Genomic DNA, 20,603 nt, shown 5'->3' with positions numbered 1-20,603 from the left:
TCAGAAAAGAAAGCAGGATTTTTCCTCGGGTAGCTAAAAAAAGAAAAACTAAGTGGCAGGATTTTTTTTTTTAATCCTGGCAGTCCTCAAGAGTTTGTGTCAAGCTATATTGAGAGAGAGAAAATGTTCGCACGTATATCCAACTTCTGGTAATGGTTTCCCTGGTAACGGGGGAAGCAAAAACTTGAAGACTACAGGGTAAGGGTTGGAGGTTCAAGCTTCAGTTTTCTCAAAAATGCCAACTTGCCCAGAGAAAGGATTTCTACAGTCTGAAAATGGTGGCCGGAGTGGAGAGCTTCTACACAACCACAAATGTGACAGGCTTTCAGGGACCCAAAGAAAGTGGTCTCCACCCTTGGTTGTTGTTTTAAAATTCTACATATCCACGGCACAAACAACTCCAGACAATGAGAATGCCAGCCACAATCCCGGCGCTAAAGCTCCTTTTTATTAGAGACTAAACCTCTCCCCCCACACTGAAAGGGCTTTCTTTCTTATCTTAAGTCCCTGTGGAGGAAGTAGCCTGGGACCGACCCCTTACCTCAGGTGCTGGGACAGGAAGAAAGCAGCCAAGGCCAGGGGTCCAGCTCCCTCGGTTCCTCATCGCAGTCGCTGGCCACCCTACTCATTCACCTGCACACAGAGGCGGCCCTGAACAACTGCCCCACCCTGAAGAAACCTCAGCTCAGAACCCAGCTCTGCAGACGAGAGGAAACCCAGCACTTGCTTCTTCCTCCGCCAGGAAGCAATGGGACCAAGGCATCTGAATTCTGCCCCGTAGACAACCCCCAGGCTCAGTCCACCCCTCTAAATCCACCCTCACTAAGAGAATGCACAATCCTCCTAACTCCTAGTGAGTCACTGCTCACCAAACTCCCTCAGGTTAAGCACTGGGGCACATATATGCAAACAAGAGCTCATGGACAGCATCGCTTGTTTGGGTTAGAGAGCTGAGAGGCACATGAGACTCTTACTTGGAGAATCCCTGATTCTTTGCTGCTGCTATTTCAACACTGCAGGCAATTTCTTAGTTTCTTTTTTTTTTAAGAAAAAGAGAACACATAAGAGAAGACCATTAGGACAAACTTCGTGTGGCCTTTTTTTTTTTTTAAACATCTTTATTGGAGTATAATTGCTTTACAATGCTGTGCTAGTTTCTGCTGTATAACAAAGTGAATCAGCTATACGTACACATATATCCCCATATCCCCTCCCTCTTGCACCTCCCTCCCTCTCGCTCTCCCTATCCCACCCCTCTAGGTGGTCCCAAAGCACGGAGCTGATCTCCCTGTGCTATGCGGCTGCTTCCCACTAGCTATCTGTTTTACATTTGGTAGTGTATATATGTCCATGCCACTCTCTCACTTCGTCCCAGCTTACCCTTCCCCCTCCCCCGTGTGGCCTGCAAAGTGTTCAGAATCATGTTACAATTAATTTGTTGTTGGAGAACCTACCTCTGGTGCTCAAGGTTGAACAGGGCTGATGCCGCCCTCTATCAACTGGATTCTGAATCAGAAGGTAATTTTAAAAGAAAACAGAAAACTCTTCAAACCCGGTGTTCTCTACTTTCTTCCAAACTCCAGGTCTGGGGGAGTTTGTTTGTGTTGAGTCTGTATTTGCTTATGAGAGGAGAGGAGAGGCCAGGAGGGGGGCGCAGCACAGAAGTGCATCTGGGGCTGGACCACTGAGATGCGGGGAGATGGACACCCGCCAAACAGAGAGATGAGGGAACAGGCCTGTGCTCGGTGCCACTGAGCCACACAACCAACCCACCTGCCTCTCACAGAAACAGCCCACAGAAAGGCACTTTCATCACGCTGAGGGACAGGTCCTGGGGCCGAGGAGAGCATTTGTTTCAGAGTCTCCACCATAACAGAATGACTGTTTCTATACACCAGCCACAGAGCCAGGAACCAGCCCAGCTGGACAGAACCCTTCTTTGTGATGGGGTCTGGCGTGATGTGACCTCAGCTCACACCACACAGCCAGTGGCGCCCCACGAGCACAGCACACATCCATCCAGCGGCCAAGCAAACCCAAAAGAGAGAGTCCACAGCGGGTGGGAAGAGCCCTGGGAGGGAGGAGTGGAACGGGGTCCTTGAAAATACTTGCTGCTTCCCAGTGCAGCCTTCAGAGCCAAGCTTTCCATCCTAGGTTTTATTAGTTCTGAGTCTAGGTCTTGCTGAAGCAGAAGAGTTAGTTCCATTATCAGGTAAGAATCTGGGGAAGACATAATCATACCTACACACCAGGGTGCCTAAGGAGGCTGCTGGGGCCTCCTATCGACCCTCCAGGTGAAACAGTGGCCTGGTCGTGGCACCAGAGCCCCTGGCAATAGTGGCTGCAACTCATCCCTGGCTTGGAATCCTAAGGCTCTTGCCAGCCAACCACACTACTCAGGCAGACAGTGCCCAGAGAACGCAGAGACTGTTCTGCCGAATGCCAGAGGCCAACCAGGATACTGGCCCCACCAGTCGAGGACAGCCACTGTGCCCAGGTGAGGGCGTGCAGCGTCTTCAGAATGGAAGTATATCTCACTATCGGCAGACAGCCAGCACCACCCTTCAGCTCTGGAACCCAGTCTCCGTTCTCTCCTCTCTCCCCTTCCCCACCGCCATTCCTACCCCTGTCATTTTGCAATGTGGTCCATATGGCCTGATGGAAAAGGAACAACTCATAAAATAATTATCAAATGCTCATTATGGGCCCACCAGAAAAGTGGGGGCAGGATAGTAAAATTCAACTAAGTCAGGTGAACTCAGGTTCAAGGCCCAGCCTCGCTTCACTACTCCCTAAATGACCTGGCCAAGTTACTTCACCTCAATTTCCTCTTTAGTACAAAGGGAATAATAAGGCTCACACCTCATAAAATTATAAAGATTTAAAATGCAATAACCTATGTAAAATGCATAGAGGGTGCCTGACAGATAACAGCAGCTAAATAAATATAATTCTTCTTAAGAGTCATATATAATAGAATAATAAAATAGATCTGATAATATCCTAAGCTTGTAACTCTTCAATGGGTCCACATCACCTATAAGATAAAGCCCTTCAATTTCTATCAAATTCTGGTCCAGTCTAACTTTTTAGGTCTCATAGCCATGCACCCTGTACCATTCTAAGCTGCCCATATAATTTGGGTCTTTATGCTTTTGCTTTTGCTATTCCTTCTGCTTGTACCACCCTGCATTTTCTATGCTCCTCAGAACCCAACCTTTTCAAGAAGCCTTAATTCTCCAATCCTCCTCTCTACCCACCAAAACCAGTAGTGACTTTCTTCTGTGCTCCCATAGCATTTTGCACACACCCATCCTAAAGCACATAATCCCCACGTGTATGATAATTGGGCATGCATCTGTCTCTTTCCCTATACTCAAAGATTCTCACAGTCTTATGTATCTTGGTGACTCCAGTCCCTAGCAGTACTTACTACATGGCAAATACCTAATATACTTTCATAAAAATATGAATGAAAGAAACAACCAAATGAATGCAATTTAAAGAAATTAGAACTGGAAAACAAGAAACCATCTTCTCTAGCACTGGATGGTCTACATCCAGTTAATTTGGAAGGCAAATGCCAGGGGTGGCTTCTGTAGGCTGGGACGCAGTTATTCTTATTTCAGTAATAGTGTCCAGTAACCATGGTTTTTAATTCCTAGGGCATCCACAGGAACCTTTCTATTTACCACGTTGGTACTCACAAACCCTATAACCTCTTCTAGAAGAATTGCAAGAGATTCTACAGACTCTTTCAGATGATGTTTTGAGAAATACACACCAGATAAAAAGGGGAGCGTGGGAGATGCCAGGATTCTACAATCAAATGTTCGAAATATTTTTTTTTAACTCAGTGAAGTTGAAGGGAATAAAAAGACTGAGAGAGAATAAAGCTGTCCAGTTAAAAGGAGGCTTCCTGATCTCAAAAACATTAAGGGTTTAGATAGACTTGAAAGGAAAGCTCACCAGTCCACTACATTACCATGAATCACAGAGACTGTGATTTAAACTTCCTTTAGAAGTCATTTGATTCAATGCTTGGCCTCTAGAAAAAAAAGACCCCCACTGCACCACCTTCCATTCTTGATGTAAATAGGGCTTGTCATGGCCACAGATGCCTCAGCTGTACCTGGCAATCTATTCCAAGCAGTTCTTTCTTATATACCTACATTTTATCTTGCTGATGCAGAAATACACAGCCACTTCCCCTCACACTAGCCTCAGTGGATATTAAAAAAAGTTGAATTTGGTCTTCATTATGCCCCTAATAATTTTCTTTCAAGGGAGGATAAGATACTCTTTATTGCTACAAAATTAGTATGTTCGTGTTTTATGTATGGTGCCCGAGAAATGTCTGTTTACTATATCATGTCAGAGCCTGATTTTATTCTATTATTATTATTTTAATTAATTAACTAATTAATTATTGGCTGCATTGGGCCTTCATTGCTGCGCATGGGCTCTCTCTAGCTGCAGAGTGAGGGAGCCACTCCTCACTGCGACGCGCAGGCCTCTCACTGCGGTGGCCTCTCGTTGCAGAGCATGGGCTCCAGGCATGTGGGCTTCAGTAGCTGTGGCACGCGGGCTCAGCAGTTGTGGCACACAGACTCCAGAGCACAGGTTCAGCAGTTGTGACACATGGGCCCAGTTGCTCCGTGGCATGTGGGATCCGATCCTCCCGGACCAGGGATCGAACCTGTGTCCCCTGCATTGGCAGGCAGATTCCCAATCACTGCGCCACCAGGGAAGTCCCGATTTTATTCTAAATAGTTTTCTTTGTGGCTCACTATATATTTGGGCCTCAAGTTATCCATAGTTAGGGTGTCCACAGGAACCCCCCAGGGATTGCCCATTTCTGACATTTCATATATTATAGAGAATTCCAAGCACTGAAAGGACCCAAACTTATCTAGTAAATAAAGACTCAAAGATTATTATTATTGTTTGTTCATCACAGGATTTTTGAAAAACAGAGCGTATCCATCTCTAATTACAATGTCAACTTAGGGCAGGTATGTGTCTAAATGGCCCTAACGCTTAGCATAGCACGTGGTAAATGCTATTTAGATCTGATAATGAAGGAGGAGAGAAAAAGAAGGAAATTCTGGCTAATATGTGATTAATCCTACTTTAATAAAAATATGAAAGAGTCTGATAATAGAGGGGAAGGAGGGCTGACTAGAAGCAAACTAGAACTATATATTCCAGAAAGAAAGAGCAAATATGTTTAGATAGAAAGAGAAGCAAAAGAGTAGAAGTAGAGAGAAGACAAAAATTGCCACCAGATACAGGCCTAAACTATTAATTCAAAAAAAGCTCATATTCAGGCTTTTTTTTTTCTCTTCAATTTTCTATAATAATCTTACTGTGAAGACCGTCTAATTTAATTGATGTCTGCAACAAGAATGTGAATAACCATACACCTCAGCAAGGAACATTACATACTGATGGGCATCTCCCACGCAGGTGTCCAGGGTCAGAATGAATCTAACAGATGTACCCAGGGCTGATTTTCACGCATTTCAAGTAGTTAGGTGAGTCAGCTCAGCTTCTAAAAATAAGTGGATCTAATATGACAAGGTGTTCGGGTTTTTTTTTTTTTTTTTACTTTTCACTCTTTGAATCTAGCACTGCCTATAAAAGTATTCAAATTTGAAGGCAAGGATTTAATGATGAAAAGCGAAGTAGCAGGAGATGCCCCTCAGCTCTGTCCAGATGGCGAGCTCCCCAAAGGCAAGCTCCATCCTGTCCCTGATTTAAAAGGGCAAGGTAGAGCAACGTGTAAATTGCTTTGTCTCCCTGCTGTTATTTTGACACAGATCCTTCAGGACCAAGGCCAGTCCCAGAGAATAGGATGGATCCCTAAGACACAAATTCAGGCTTCAGGCTGCCTATGTGGAAGAACAAATGTCAGGATCTGGGTGGCACGCTTGAAAGTGGGTTAGATGAAGGTATAATTGAGGAATGCTGACCAGCAAGAACAACTCACCAACCAGCAACGTAATGTGATCTCAGGATGCTGTAGAAAATTCCTTGACGCCCAAGAATTTCCCACATTTAAAGCTTCTTCCTGAAGGCTATACTTTCAGTGATCATTTCTACTGACACATACCTACTACTATATATAAATAGATAACTGTATAGCACAGAGAACTCTACTCAGTACTCTGTAATGGCCTATATGGGAAAAGAAGCTAAAAATGAGTAGATGTAGGTATATGTATAACAGAGTCACTTTGCTGTACACCTGAAACTAACACAACATTGTAAATCAATTATACCCCAATAAAAAAATTTAAAATTAAAAAAGAAAAAAAAAGCTTCTTTCTGAAGAGACAGATGCACAAAATAAATCAACCAAAAATACACAGCTGGAGTCTCAGAATAGATATTTTTCTCCTGAGGAGGTACTATACCTTCAGCAATATTTTAGAACCATTACAGAAATAGCGTGACTATAGCTTACCTTGCTTTTAAGCTTCTGGGTGACAGAATAACTCTGTCCAAAAGGTGGCAAAAGAAATAAAGAAATCTCCTTGGAAAGGAGGTATTGAGGCGTTAAATAACTTGCCTGACATCACAGCAAATCAGGGCCAGAACTCGCTATAATTCAGTGTTTCCAATTAGCAGGCCTCTGCTTATGGTCAAGGGGTATTGATTCCTAGGCTGCGAATACCACTTACTGTCTTCCATTACTCTGAAGCGCCCCGAGGAAGTGAAGAGTTAGCACTTACCTTTGACAATTTGCTTTGCACACGCGTTGTAAACCTGTTCTTGGGTCGTGGTGGGAGGCAGCACTCTGTCGAACACATATGGCTTTCCTTGCTAGAAGGAAACGGCAAAGCACATTAGACACTTAGGAAGAAAAGGCACTAATAGCACTAGTCAGACGGTAGGCACCAAGTCACCAAGCCCACTCTTTAAGGCAGTTCCTTACCAAGACTAGGGAAATTTTCTTTCTTTTTTTTTAAAATAAATTTATTTATTTATTTTTATTTTTGGCTGCATTGGGTCTTCGTTGCTGTGCGCAGGCTAAGCGCGGTGAGCGGGGACTACTCTTCGTTGCAGTGCGCAGGCTTCTCATTGTGGTGGCTTCTCTTGTTGCAGAAAACGGGCTCTAGGCACGCGGGCTTCAGTAGTTGTGGCACTCGGGCTCAGTAGTTGTGGCTGACGGGCTCTAGAGCACAGGCTCAGTAGTTGTGGCACACGGGCTTAGTTGCTCTGCAGCATGTGGGATCTTCCCGGACCAGGGCTCAAACCCATGTTCCCTGCATTGGCAGGCGAATTCTTAACCACTGCGCCACCAGGGAAGCCCAAGACTAGGGAAATTTTCTAACATGAACCACATGTTTGTGTGTGTGTACTGTATGTTGAGAATATACTGTTTGTGTGTGTGTACTCTATGTTGAGAATCGGAAAGGAGAAAGAAGAAAAACATTTTTTTTTCTACTTGAAGCACCTTTTCTGAGGAAATGTAGGTTGACACATCATTCACACATTTAAACAAATATTTAGTCAATGAAAGTTTCTTCTGAGCCAGGCATAGACTAGATGCTAACCAAATCAGAAGACAGTCTTACCTGGAGAGCATTCAATCAAGTGTGACAGCTATAATGAGCAAGAAAGCAAACATGCAGGAAAATGCAACGTGCCTAGGTATACTGTAAAGGGACAGAGGGGATGAGAGAAGGCCAAAGAAGACCTCCGTGAAGCAGTACCAGTTAAGTGGATCTTTAAAAGATCAGAAGGGTTGAGGCATGTGAAGAACCGTGGAAGAACATTCCAGGCAAAGGGCAGAGCAGACAGGAAGGGGCCTGGGGTGCTCAAGGAACTAGAGGGTGTACAAGAGGAGATGGGAAAGGAAATTAGCCAAGGTAACGCACTTGGATTTTATTCAATGGGAAGATGCCATGATCTGATTTAAGAAGCTGCTCTTAATAGCCAGATATTATTGCTCTGTGTCCTAGATTACTCTAGTGTTTTCTTCACATGCATAAGTGGTGTCTTAACTGGGTGGAGGCTTTGGAGATAAAGGGGGGCCTCTACATAAATATATTCATAAATATATAAATCAAGTGCTCTCCCCAGGTGTGGGCTCTGGGGATTTGGCCCGACACTGGGCTGTGTGCGATTGGAGGAGGAAACTGCCAGAGGGAAGGGAAGAGGTTCTGCTGAGGTGCTACTGACTCCTGAGGTGCAGAGCCCTGACACTCCACCACTCAGCATTCAACAAGCAGTTACTGGGCGTTTCCGTGCCGGGTGCTGCATACTGGGGAAGCGGGTAGGGAAGACAGACACAGCCTCTTCCCCGGGAGAACCCCCCATCACAGCACCTCTTCCCCACCGATTACCGCCCAGGCAAGGGGTGGTCCTCCCCCGGCCCCTTCACCTTCATTTTCCCCAAGTGCAGAGAGGAGGGCAGGAGAAGAGAAGGGAGGAGAGGAGAGAGCCCAGAGCCTCCTTCCCTCCCACCCTGAACCTCCTACACGTGGCTCTGGACACGGGGAACCACCCAAGGACAGTCTGACACCTCAAAAAGATAACCGCTCATGGGGGATCCAAGGACAAGGCTTGTTACATCCTATAACCTTCACACAAAAGGAAGCACACAGCTGTCAGACCGGCTTAACGTTTCACTCCTCTTTGTCTATGGTAAAGCCACACGTAGGTGAGGCTACGCGTTAGGGCTGTGCTCTCAAGCTTTAGTCTTTAAAAAAACAAGATTGTGCCAACCAGGTAAACGAGCTACTTCCAGCTTGGTTTTAGAAAAAAATGGAGAATTTTCAGGTACGATCAAATTTTGTTTTTATACAAAGCAGCAGAACCATTCATTCTGTTAAAATTCTGGAAAGGGATTATTTCCTGATGTTTTGTTCCCAGCAAGTCTCATTCAATCAGTGAATCTAGTATTTGGCTGAATAACCACGATTATACTCCTCACCGCAGTCTATTGCCAATGATCAGCCCACCATATTCTTAGCAGCTTTATCTATTTGTAAAATTCAACTAAATGTCAGTAGTGTAAAAGGTTAGAATAAACATTTACAGAGTTTGCCTAACTATTTGTCATCCGCTGAACCTTCTGGAAAGAAAATGCAGCTTTGCTTAATTTAAAACAAATCCATTATTTCTCCAAACTTGATGAGAATCACCAAAATAAACCGTCTTGTGTACAGCATGATCCTGCTTTAGGTTTTAGAGAAAATGCACTTGACACAGCAGGGGAAAGGACCTATTAAATTATAGTATATGGTACAAAAAATAGGACTCCCCAATTTCGCCCTTTAATTTAAAATGTTTGTTGGAGTGTGCTATGCTTTCACTTTTTTTTTTTTTTTTTGCAGTATGCGGGCCTCTCACTGCTGTGGCCTCTCCCATTGTGGAGCACAGGCTCCGGACGCGCAGGCCCAGCAGCCATGGCTCACAGGCCCAGCCGTTCTGCAGCATGTGGGATCTTCCCGGACCGGGACACGAACCCATGTCCCCTTCATCGGCAGGCGGACTCTCAACCACTGCGCCACCAGGGAAGCCCTGTTTTCACTTTAAGAGACGTAGAAAGCAAGAAATCTCTACTCTTCATTTCAATAATATCACATTTACCAAGTGACAAACGCATAATACAACAATTTTCCATAAGCTGAAGTTAATTCCCAAACAGAAACTGCCTTCGAGAAAAGAAAAATTTAGAAAATGATTTGTTATGAGACTTATCTTGTCAGGATTAGAACATAAATTAGTTAAAAATGTAAGCATTTTTATGTGTCTTTTCATGCACTGAGGCGGTCATAGGCTTTTATTTTCAAGAACTGACTTGTGGCATAGTGTGCCAGCTGTACATACAACTGCCATTTAAGCAAAAATAACAACAATGAACTCATCACTCTCTGCTGTTTTGGTAAAGAAATGCGAATCTCACAAATCCTGGTCGAGGCTGCAGCAAAGACCCCCCAGGAGACAAGAGTCTCCCTGTTTCTGATCCCACTGTGGCTGAGGGTTTCTGTGGGCAGGCAATGGGCCCAGCTTGCTCTAGTTGTCATTACATTTGCAGCTGCAGAATAAATTTTTGGATTTACATTTTAATATGGGTGCTGGGTGCTAACATTTGAAACTGAATGATGAGGTCACCAGTTACTCCTTCTGGAGACACTTTCCTTTCCAGGCACCTATTCAGCACATGGTCCTCTGAGACCTCTCTGGCCACTCTGTCCGTGACCTTTGCTGATGTCTTTTCCAGACTTCTGAGTGACAGTGTGTCCTCAGACCTCAGCCTCCTCTCTGTAATTCAAATGAACATGTCAGCCTTCAAATCTCACCCAAGCTCCAGATTCAAATACTCAATCGCCTGCTAGACATTTCCACTTGGATGTCCATTAGCCGTCTCAAACCTGACTGGACAAAAAAGAACCATCAAGCCCTCTATGTCTGAGTAAGAATTGTACCACCAATCACCTAGTACTCAGGCCAAGATCATTCATCATGTCCCATAGATTCCAAATCCAAAATATATCCCAAATTCTATCACTTCTCACCATCTACACCACATAACCCCAGTCCAAGCCACCATCGTTTCTCATCAAGACAACAGCTACAGTCTCCTGACTGGTCTCCCTGCCTCCATTCTTGCTCCTAACAATCCAATCTTCACTTAGCAGTCAGAGTGAGCTTTCTAGAACTATAAATCAAATGATATCATCCCTCTTAAAATTCTCAAGTGGCTCCTATTATACTTAGACTAGACCCTCTCCACCCTCAGCTCCCTGCATTCTCCTCCATCTTACTACAGTGTAGCCCACTGGACTTCCTTCAGTACCGTACTTATTCCTCGGCTCAGAGCCTTTGCTCTTAACGCTTCCACCTTCTTGGAAATCTCTCATTGCAGATCTTCACTTGGCTCACCACAGATCTTCATTTGGCTGTCTCTTCATCCCCTGCCAGATGTCAACTCCAACTTCTCCTCCTTTGAGGGCTTCCGTGACCCTAAACTAAAGCAGCCCCACCCCACCCTGACATCACTTTCTATTACATTACCCTATTTGGTTTGCTCCACAGAAATTACTATGTGACCCATTCTCAACCAGTCAAATGGACCACTACTATTAAAGCATCTAACCAGCTAAGACAGAAGCCATATAAATGCCAAGACCTAATTGCATGTTATGCAAACCTGCTGCAATTTATGAAAGGAATCTGGATGGGACACACACTCCACATACATTACAACTGAAAATAAGGTAACCCAGCTTTGCCATGAAAGTCTCTCGCAGAGCAGTGCTAATTGCATGAGAGTGGTGTAGCTAAATAACTTACCAGGATCACATACAAAAAAATAACAGCAGGTGGTTCTTACATTTTTATAGTTAAAATTAAAAAAGAAAAAGTCAAACCACCAGAATTCCTATCAAGTTATTGAGAGCAAAGTGTCTGTGAACCATATGGCCTGTCTGTTAATACATTTGACCTGTTACCCAACAACTGTTCCCCATCCTGGAAGGAATATTACTCTGGGAGACAGAAGAAAGCAAAAGACCCACTTAAAGTTTTAGAAAATGGGCACCAGGAGAGTGGTTAAGGAAATTGAAATTAATTATGCCCAAGGAGAGATAATCAAGAGGTAATCTAATAACAATCTCTGAGACCAACCAAGTGTTGTGACCAAAGGGGGCCAATGATTTAAATGATTTTTCTTCTATCTTTATTAAGAAAGAAAGAAACAGGAAAAAAAGACTTAAATTTCCACAACAAGATTTAAACTCACTCTGTGGGATTATCTTCAGACACTGAGTAAAGGAAGTGATTACTGAGAATATCACTAACCTCTCCATCCCAGCTGTTTCTGTGACTTCACTCCTGAAAGTACAGAATATGACAAGTTCTTCCTGTGCTGACCACCTTCTCCCTACTGTCCACCAACACCACCACCAACCACTGTGATCCAAATCCTTTTATATTTTATCTCTTTTAATTCTCACAGTAACTCCATGAGGTAGGTATTATTATCTCCATTTCACAAACTGGAAAACTAAGGCCCAGTCACATCATCAGCTCTATTACTTTGGGGAAATTAAGTCTCTAATTTCAAGTGTTCTTCCTTTACATCATGCTGTTTTCCTAGGTAGCTAGTGATTTATTGGAAAAGTAGGAGACACATGGAACAGCAGATGTTAGGACTAACATGAAAGATTGAAGCCAAGCGATTAATGAGGCAACAAAAGACAGAGAGCCCTACCATAGCCTACAGAAGTCGAGACAGTGGTAACCATGAAGTGGGGATTGACAGGAACCCAATGAGGAAAGAAGGGCTTAAGATCAGGAAAGAAGGACAAGACTGGAGAGAAACACGGTGGGCAGCACATGGCAAGGCTTCCTGGCAACAGAAGGAATTAAAAACAGGCGAAAGCCAACCAGAGGCAAGGAAAAGGCAGATGTAAGACGTGTTATGAAGAAGGAGTTATTAAGAAAAATTCTAAAATTTTTCAGAGCCAAAATGTCCTTGGTCCAAACCCAGCATTGTGTTTTAAAAACAAACAAACAAACGAGATTGGGAGAGGGTAGATGACCTGCAGAAAGTCACCCAGCCAATTAGGTGGCTAGCAGGTCTGTGCCTAGAATGCAGACCTCCTGGCTCCCTGTCTCATGCCCTGAGAGTTCTGGCTTTAGAATCAATTGCTCTCTCTGAACATCAAGGAAACAAGCATGAGCCTCTGGTCCTTTTTTCCCCTGCTTTCTTCTCCATCAATTCTAAATTATTTCCAAATATACAATTGATTAGTTCAACAAAGAGTTCTTGCTATGAGAGCTGGAGCAGTACAGCAGGAGAATTAGAATCATGGCCTCTCAGAGTTAACAGGAACTTGAGAGTCAGCCCATCCAATGCCCTCTCAATACACAGCTCTCATCTCCATAGCCCTGCAAGGCAGCAGGGAACCTGCTCGAAACTCAACTAGCTCCAATTGTTAGAAAGTTGTGTTCTTGTATTGATTTAAAATCGGCCTCCCTGAAGCATTAGACCTGGCGCTGTCCTCCAGAACAAGACAGACCAAGGCTCTTGGCCTACATTTACATGGCAGTTTTTTTTCACTTTGGGAGCTAAGTGTTCAACATCCAAATCTCTTTTCTCTGAGAGAGAAAGGCAGATGTGCTTCCTTCCAGAAAGGTGTATGGATTTGTCTTGAACTGAAGGACTCCAAATATGTCCAAGGTTAAGACATCAGTAAAACGTTATATTAGTTTGCACAAGAATAAATCAAATAAGATAAACTCATAAACTGTCCAGGGCTTGGCAAACAATCTGAAAGAATGTTTCTAAAACATTAACTAAAAAGCAGGAAGCCTTTGGGTTAATGTTGATATTCATTTTTTTATTGACACAAATATTCTTCCAGAAAGTTTTGTTTTGTGTTGTTTATTGAAATACAACTCACATACCATGAAATTCACCCCTTTAATAAGAAAGTACAAGTCAGTGGTTGTCAGAACATCCACAAGGTTGTGCAACCATCACCTCTGTCTAATTCCAGAGCATTTTTATCCCCCTAAAGAGAAACTCTGTACACATTAACAGTCACTCCCCAGCCTCTTAATTCCCCCTGCCCTGGGCAACCACTAATCTACTTCCTGTCTTTACAGATTTGCCTGTCCTGGAATCATATGATATGTAGCTTTTTGTGACAGGTTTCTTCTACTTATAATGTTTTCGAGGTTCATCCATGTTGTAGAATGAACCACTTCATTCACTTTCATGACTGAATAAAATTCCACTGTATGCGTTTACCACATTTCATGTATCCATTCACCAATTGATGGACATTTGGGTTTTTTCCAGTTTTTGGCTATTATGAGTCCTGCTATGAACATTCACGTAGAAGTTTTTATGTAGACATATATTTTCATTTCTCCTGGTTATGTAACTAGGAGTGGAATTTCTGGGTGATATAGTAACTCTATGTTTAACTTTTTGAAGAACTGACAAATTGTTTTCCAAAGTGGCTATACCATTTTACATTCCCACCAGCAGCATATCAGGGTTCTAATTTCTCCACATCCTTGTCAACACTTGTAATTATCTGTTTTCTTTATTATAGCCATCCTAGTGGGCAGGCAGTGGTATTTCTTGGTGATATCGGGAGAAGTTTTTAAATTGACACTTACGTCATAAAATTTATATTAATATATATTATGGACACAGAGGTGTTCCCAGGCATTGTAACACATTGTTGTGCTGTTATGTTAACATTTATAAAATGGCCCAGAATGAATCATCTTATTAAAACTATAAGTTATACACATCCACATGCTTTAAGAAAGAGAACAGTGGACCAGGAAGAGGGGACTTATAAAGGGATTTATAATAGTGTTTCTGTACTCCTCACTCCAGTAGCCAATACTTAAGGCTGCCTACCAAAATATGGTGGAAATGAACCCAAATACACTTGGGTATAATTCCCATTTCTCTGACGCTCAGTTTCCTTGTCTGTAAAACAGAGACAATATTATCCACATTTCAGGCCTCCTGTGAGGATTAGATGTACTCATGCAAGTAAAGGATCTAGGGCAGTGCCTGGTGTTATAGAAGATGCTCAAGACATGGTCAGTGTTATTCTGTTACGAAAAATTTGAGCCAATTTTCACCGGGCATTTGTATTGCAAACTTACTCAGCAGTGACCCTTTAAAGGAAGGGATGCTAATAAGTGATAATCATTCATAATGTACCAGCTCCGAGACTTGGCATGCCGGTGCCCGTACCACACCCAAGTGCCAAATCACACCTCAGGCATCTAGGCCCCCAGGTCTGCGACTCGTGGGCTCTGCTCCACAGAGCAGGGGGGCCACTTAATTTCCAGGGTTCCTCGAAAAAATTACTCTGTTCTAAGGCCAGCTCCTACACTCTTTAAAAATAAATAGAAGTTCCATGTTCAGTCCTAAAGCTTGTTCAGGAAAGCAAAGGAGCTGTGTCTGGTACAGGCACCTGTAGACTCGCCAGCTTTGCTATTACAGATGTGGACCCTCCTGGAAACATCTGTGATTATACCAACGGCAAACCTAAAGCAGATGCTTCCAGGGTCCTGACCATATCCCCTCAATCTTCACCATTTCCACGCACACTGGCATCTGCATCTCTGCCTGAGGGCTTTTCTGGCGCTGGAGCCCTCTCTGTCACCCGCAGCAGGCCAGAAGGACCTCCCCAGCACCAGCCCAGTGGTGTTCAACCAATGACTGACAGGAGTTGAGGTAAACACTTCAGCTCCCTCACCCAGGGGTGGAAGGGGAGGGGAGAGTGACTCTGAGGCAGGTATTCCAAACTGCCTCCCAGGGTTCCCCACTGGGATAGAACTCCCATTGCACGTGGTGGTAACCCGCGTGATGACACGCTCTCTGTTGGTTTTCTTCTCTTCCCTGTCTCACTTCTCCATTCTTCATCAGTGTGTCCAGGAACCACTTCCCAAAGAAACTTGAATTTGAATCCCTTCTCAGTGTCTGCTTCTGGGAAGGTTCAAAGTAAGGCAAAATCCCAGACATTTTTGCTCTTTCAATCAGTAAGTAGGTCCTAAGAGATTCGGGGTTTGTTGAATCACTGTCAAATATGGAGCCATCACATTTTGTTGATGTCCAGACCAGGGAGGGAGGGTGGGTGAGTGGAAATTGAAATCCCTATTAAAATTTAACAGGGTGTGGGTATGGGACACTGTCCTAGAAAAAGAGGTGACTTTTTCTTCATCAAAAGGTGCTGGTCACTTGCCAAGCCTTGGGTCCATGGGACCACATCTGCCCAGAGGATTACCAATTTCTCGCCTACAAAAACGAGGGCACCAGGCTCCTGAAGGTCCTGACCTAGCAGAGCGTCTTGTACATAGTGGTACAGGGTAGGTGCTCAATAAAATTCTGCTGCTGATGATGATGACTAATGCCTGCAGACGAGCATGCAGGGTGCCAGGACACCATGAAATGGTGCTGGGGTGCTGGAGGGAGGGATGGAATCCATACTCATTGTCTCTCCCCAGAGTATCAGAAACATCAGTTGTTACTGACCATACTCGTCCCCCACCTCCAAGATTTTAGCAGTCATGGAGTTGCCCTATCTTTTTCTGCATCCCTTTACTCCTCTTTACTCCATCACCTACCTTCCCATGTATCTGGAACTGGCCTGCAAATTCCCAAAGCAGAAAGAAACCTCACTGTGCCAAAGCATCCCATGCCCAGCAGTGACCAGCTCTTTCCCATCACTGTTACATCCTCTCCTGGGTCCACCAATCTGCAAATGTAGCCTCACAAGGAGACCCTGAGGCCAATCAGCCTGATTGTTCCCATCAGCTGAACCCTCCAGCTCCATCTTCTCGTCGCCACTCCACTGCCTGTCCCCATCTATGCTGGGATGACTCTGTGACCAGGGATAGAAATGCTAAGCCAGAGCTGGGCCCAGACATTCCCATCTCCCGCCCCACACTGGCTCTGTGCCCCAGGGAAGGAGCTTGGTGCCAGTTCTGGCCAAAGCCAAGGCTGTTCCCAGGAGAGCCTGCAATAAAACTGACGTCCATGAAGCCAGTGGACGCAATTGGCTTCCACTGGAGTTGCCAAGGCAATGCCAACCTCTGCACGTCTTGAGAATGAACAAAGGCAACACACAAGCATGAATCTTGTAAGCCTTCTTCCTGTAGGGAACCAGCCTCAAATTCCTTCCTTTCTGCCAAAAGTCCTGCTGCATGGACACACAAGCACTGTCAAAATCGCAGACAGCTATGAAAAACACTCTGGGAAGGCAAACTGCCCAAGTGGCAATGAAGAAATTCCGAATTAATGCCCGGCTAATGGACAAAATGAAGACAGAAGCGTTACTTTTATTAGAGAAATTAATGGGATCTGTGTTTGAAAAATAAGGTTCTTATTTGTATGTGATTTTCAGTTCTTATCAAAATACAATGAACTCCCCCCAGTCTTTGCCCTTCAGCTGTTTTGTACCCTAATCTATCAAGATGTAGAGATTAGGAGAGAGTCAGAGGAATTGATTCTACTCTAGGACCTCGTCCCACACATACTTTGTGACCTTAAACAATTTACCTATATTTTCTGGGTCTCTTCCTCTCTGACAAGTGAAAGATTGGCTGTTTCCAGCTCTAACATGTTTTAATAGTAATAAGGACCACAGGGGTTCTGGAATTTTTCCCTATAAGAGTGGCTTCTGTCTTGACCACATAGGGCATGAGAGGAGGTAATCTTTAAACTAGAGTGAGCTCAATGTTCTATATACTTGGAGAAATGAATAAAAGTGGCTGCTGTAGTTGTTTCAGGAGATCTGGTTTTCTGCCAAGTCAATTCGGAAGAAAAAAAATCAAACCTTTCTCACTGGAGAGAAGGTGAAAAGCTATTTCATTGAAGGGAGGGTTTATTTTGCCAAATGAAAGAGAGCAAAAATGACTCTGAGTCTTCTTTCTGGGGCACGCTGCCCTGGTGGCAGCTTCCTCGTGAGGCACTGGGCAATCCAGTCCAACTGCCACTCTGCAAACCTCTCCCAGTGATGCCAAGGCTCCCGGTGGCAGCTCCAACAACATGGAAGCCACATGGTTAACACATACATGTTCTTGTCCCTTTAGTTAAAAAATGAAATATAAAAACTTTTCCCCAGACCTGCGCTTGACTAGGTATGGGGCGCACAGGGACTTCTGATAAACGTGCACTGCAAATATTTAGTACAAATAGAACTAATATTCTACTCATTTTTCACTCTTCAGAAACAGCTTACATAATTGTAATTTCCCCATGCATTGGAGAGCAATTTTGCTTTTATGGTATATTCAGGTCTCTCATCTCCATTTCTTCCACATGATTTTGGTGGCTGGGCAGGAATATTAGCTTCCCTTTCTGAAGAATAACTTCCCATGACCATATGCAAAGCAACAATTTGAGCTGAGACTGGGATCCAGAATTCCTGGTTCCCAGCCAAGCCTTCTACCCATAACACCATATTGCATCTTGTCATTGATCCTCCAAGAACATAGTTAGTCTCCAGCTACAGATTTTCTAAGAATTCCACACATTTGAGTTTAGAACGCAGTGTAACCTTGCTTTTAAGGTTTCAACCTTGCTTTTAATGCAGTATAAGGCTTGCTTTTACATATTACTGAAAAAACGACTCCCATACATTACAGAAAAAAATGTCCCACAAAATAGAATGCTTACATTAACCAAAACCAACACCAGTTGTTAAGTTTGTGGTAGCTATGTTACAGTGGGCATCTAGGGCGCCAGCCCCATTGGATCAGAGAGCATTAGCACTATAAAGGCGAGCTGCTCCATGCAAGCTCATTAGACCTTCCACATCCATCGAAGTCTAGAATGGATGGGCTGGAACTCAGGATGCATAAGGCTCATGCATCCCAGTCTAATGAAACTATATCCTCATCTAGGAGAACAGAAGTTTGACCCATGGAAGCAGACTTACCCAGTTAGCAAATGAGGTACTTGGGACACACCAAAAAAAAAAAAAAAAGTTTTGTTGTCTTAAAGATTCAGTGTTACTGAATTCAGCCACAATTTTGTATTCAGCAAGCCTAAAAGAAAGCCGTTTTAAGTGCAGTGGACACAGAAGGCTTGCATCTTTTAAAAAATTTAAATTTTACTTGGAGGATAGGGCACCATATTTGTCAGCACTTAAGGCACTGGAAGGTCTGGGTGACCACAAACAAGTTGGGATTTAAAGAGCAAAGTCTCCCAACACTTCCTTCTGCCTGCCCACGCCGCTCCTCCTGACTTGAAGTTCCACCATGTGAACCATTAATGGATCAGACAACAAGAGAAACCAGTATGGTTCCAGAAGGCTGTTAGAAATAGCTTTCTAGAGGCTTCCCTGGTGGCGCAGTGGTTGAGAGTCCGCCTGCCGATACAGGGGACACAGGTTCGTGCTCCGGTCCGGGAAGATCCCACATGCCGCAGAGAGGCTAGGCCCGTGAGCCATGGCCGCTGAGCCTGCGCGTCCGGAGCCTGTGCTCCACAACGGGAGAGGCCGCAACAGTGAGAGGCCTGCGTACCGCAAAAAAAAAAAAAAAAAAGAATGTCCCCGGCTCTCTCACTGGACCTCTTCTCTTCTCCTTTGCACCCTCCTCTTCTGTACTCTCTCCCATGGGAGAGCTCAATCACTTCCATAGTTTCAACCATAAGTTGTGTGCAAAAGGCTCACAAAAGTCCCCTCCTAACTCTGAGCCTCTCACCCATGTTACCAACTGTTTGATTAAAACCTCCAACTAGATGTCCCCAAATACCCTATACAATGGATGCTGACGAGAGAATTCATTGCCTTCTTCCTCCTCATCTTCTCCCCACCCCCTTTTCTACCACTGTCCCCAATTATCTAAACTGAAAAGCTCAGAGTCATCTTGCCCACAGCTCTCCCTCACCACTGGCACCAGACCATTGCCACAGAGCAGTGGTTCATTTCTTTGGCCTATCTCTTGCTTTGCATCTCAGCTATCCTTATTACTTTTTGCCTACACTTGTGCAAGAGCCTTCTAGGTGGTCTACTTCTCTCGCCTCCCTACAGTGCATTCTACATCCTTTGCCAAATCCATCTACCTTTGGCCCAGCTCCTAAAAGATGGCACTCAATTACTTGCTAGGATGACCTACTATACATAAGGTTGATGCTTTCCACAATGCAGGACCAACTCAGAGGTGGGTCCTTCCCTACCCAACACTCCAGTGACGTGCTCACAGCAACTTCCCTGCTTCCACCTCACTGCTGCAACTGTTCCCTTTAACTGGAATAACAACCTGATACCTTTACCTTGTTATTTGTCAAAGCACTACCTGTTCTCTAAGATTCAAATGTTATCTCTCCCAAGATAAAGCCTTTTCTTGAGCCTCTCAAATAGATGCTTGCTCTCTCTCACACTTCATATCTCTCCTTTTCCCTCCCTCTCTCTCTCTCTTTCTCTCTCCTTTGAACTTCCATGGCACTTTCATATGCTTCCAGGAGGACTCTGATCTCAGATCACAAGCTACTTCATATTATAGTCACCCAGAAGCACCATGTTATAAGAAAGCAGGATCCAGGGTCTGAGATTAGGGTGAGAGAGAGAGAACTTATTTGAGTGACTCTCACCAGCCAAACCCTATGCTTCGCCTGGGCCATCACATAGATTTCTCACAATTACTCTCTAATATAACTATCACTCCTTTCATTTTACAAGTGACAAGGTCAGGTTCAGAGAGGTCCCTGACTTGCACAGGGTCACAAAGCCTGTATTATATTTGCTTCACACGGTATCAGTAAGAACCAACTAATAAAAAGCATACAAAATCACTTTACAAATTGCAAAGTATTGTACACATATTTGTTATTAGTGTTATAACCTATATTACCCTTCTATAGACTTTTAATTATTTAAGGACACGTTTTCTATCTTACCCATCTTTGGATTATTATTTATAATAATTATTAAAAGTGCTTAAATAGTTGCTTAATTAAATTGTATTTCAGGTGCCATGTCTTGAATTAACAGTATTTTGAAAGTTTTCACTCCAAAATAAAAGTTGCCATTTATTGAGCAGGTGTGTGTGCCAGACATAGACCATCTCTAATCTCCACAGCAAGGCTGGAAGGCTGGTATTAC

General features: G+C 43.9%; 1 protein-coding gene across 1 annotated transcript in view; it reads right to left on the bottom strand.

The window, feature by feature from the left end:
• Positions 1–20,603, bottom strand: part of KIF5C (kinesin family member 5C) — a gene marked incomplete at its 5' end in the record, with an annotated part of 177,576 nt that overhangs the window by 115,005 nt on the left and 41,968 nt on the right. The window contains one exon of the mRNA XM_079710017.1: positions 6,738–6,828. Within this exon, the coding sequence (XP_079566143.1) occupies positions 6,738–6,828 (91 nt within the window). The remainder of the gene's footprint in view (positions 1–6,737; positions 6,829–20,603) is intronic.

The sequence above is a fragment of the Hyperoodon ampullatus genome, assembly GCF_949752795.1.
Source record: "Hyperoodon ampullatus genome assembly, chromosome: 8".
Lineage (NCBI taxonomy): Eukaryota > Metazoa > Chordata > Mammalia > Artiodactyla > Ziphiidae > Hyperoodon > Hyperoodon ampullatus.
The sequence above is the reverse complement of the archived record's forward strand: the minus strand, read 5'-3'. Positions and strand labels throughout refer to the sequence as shown.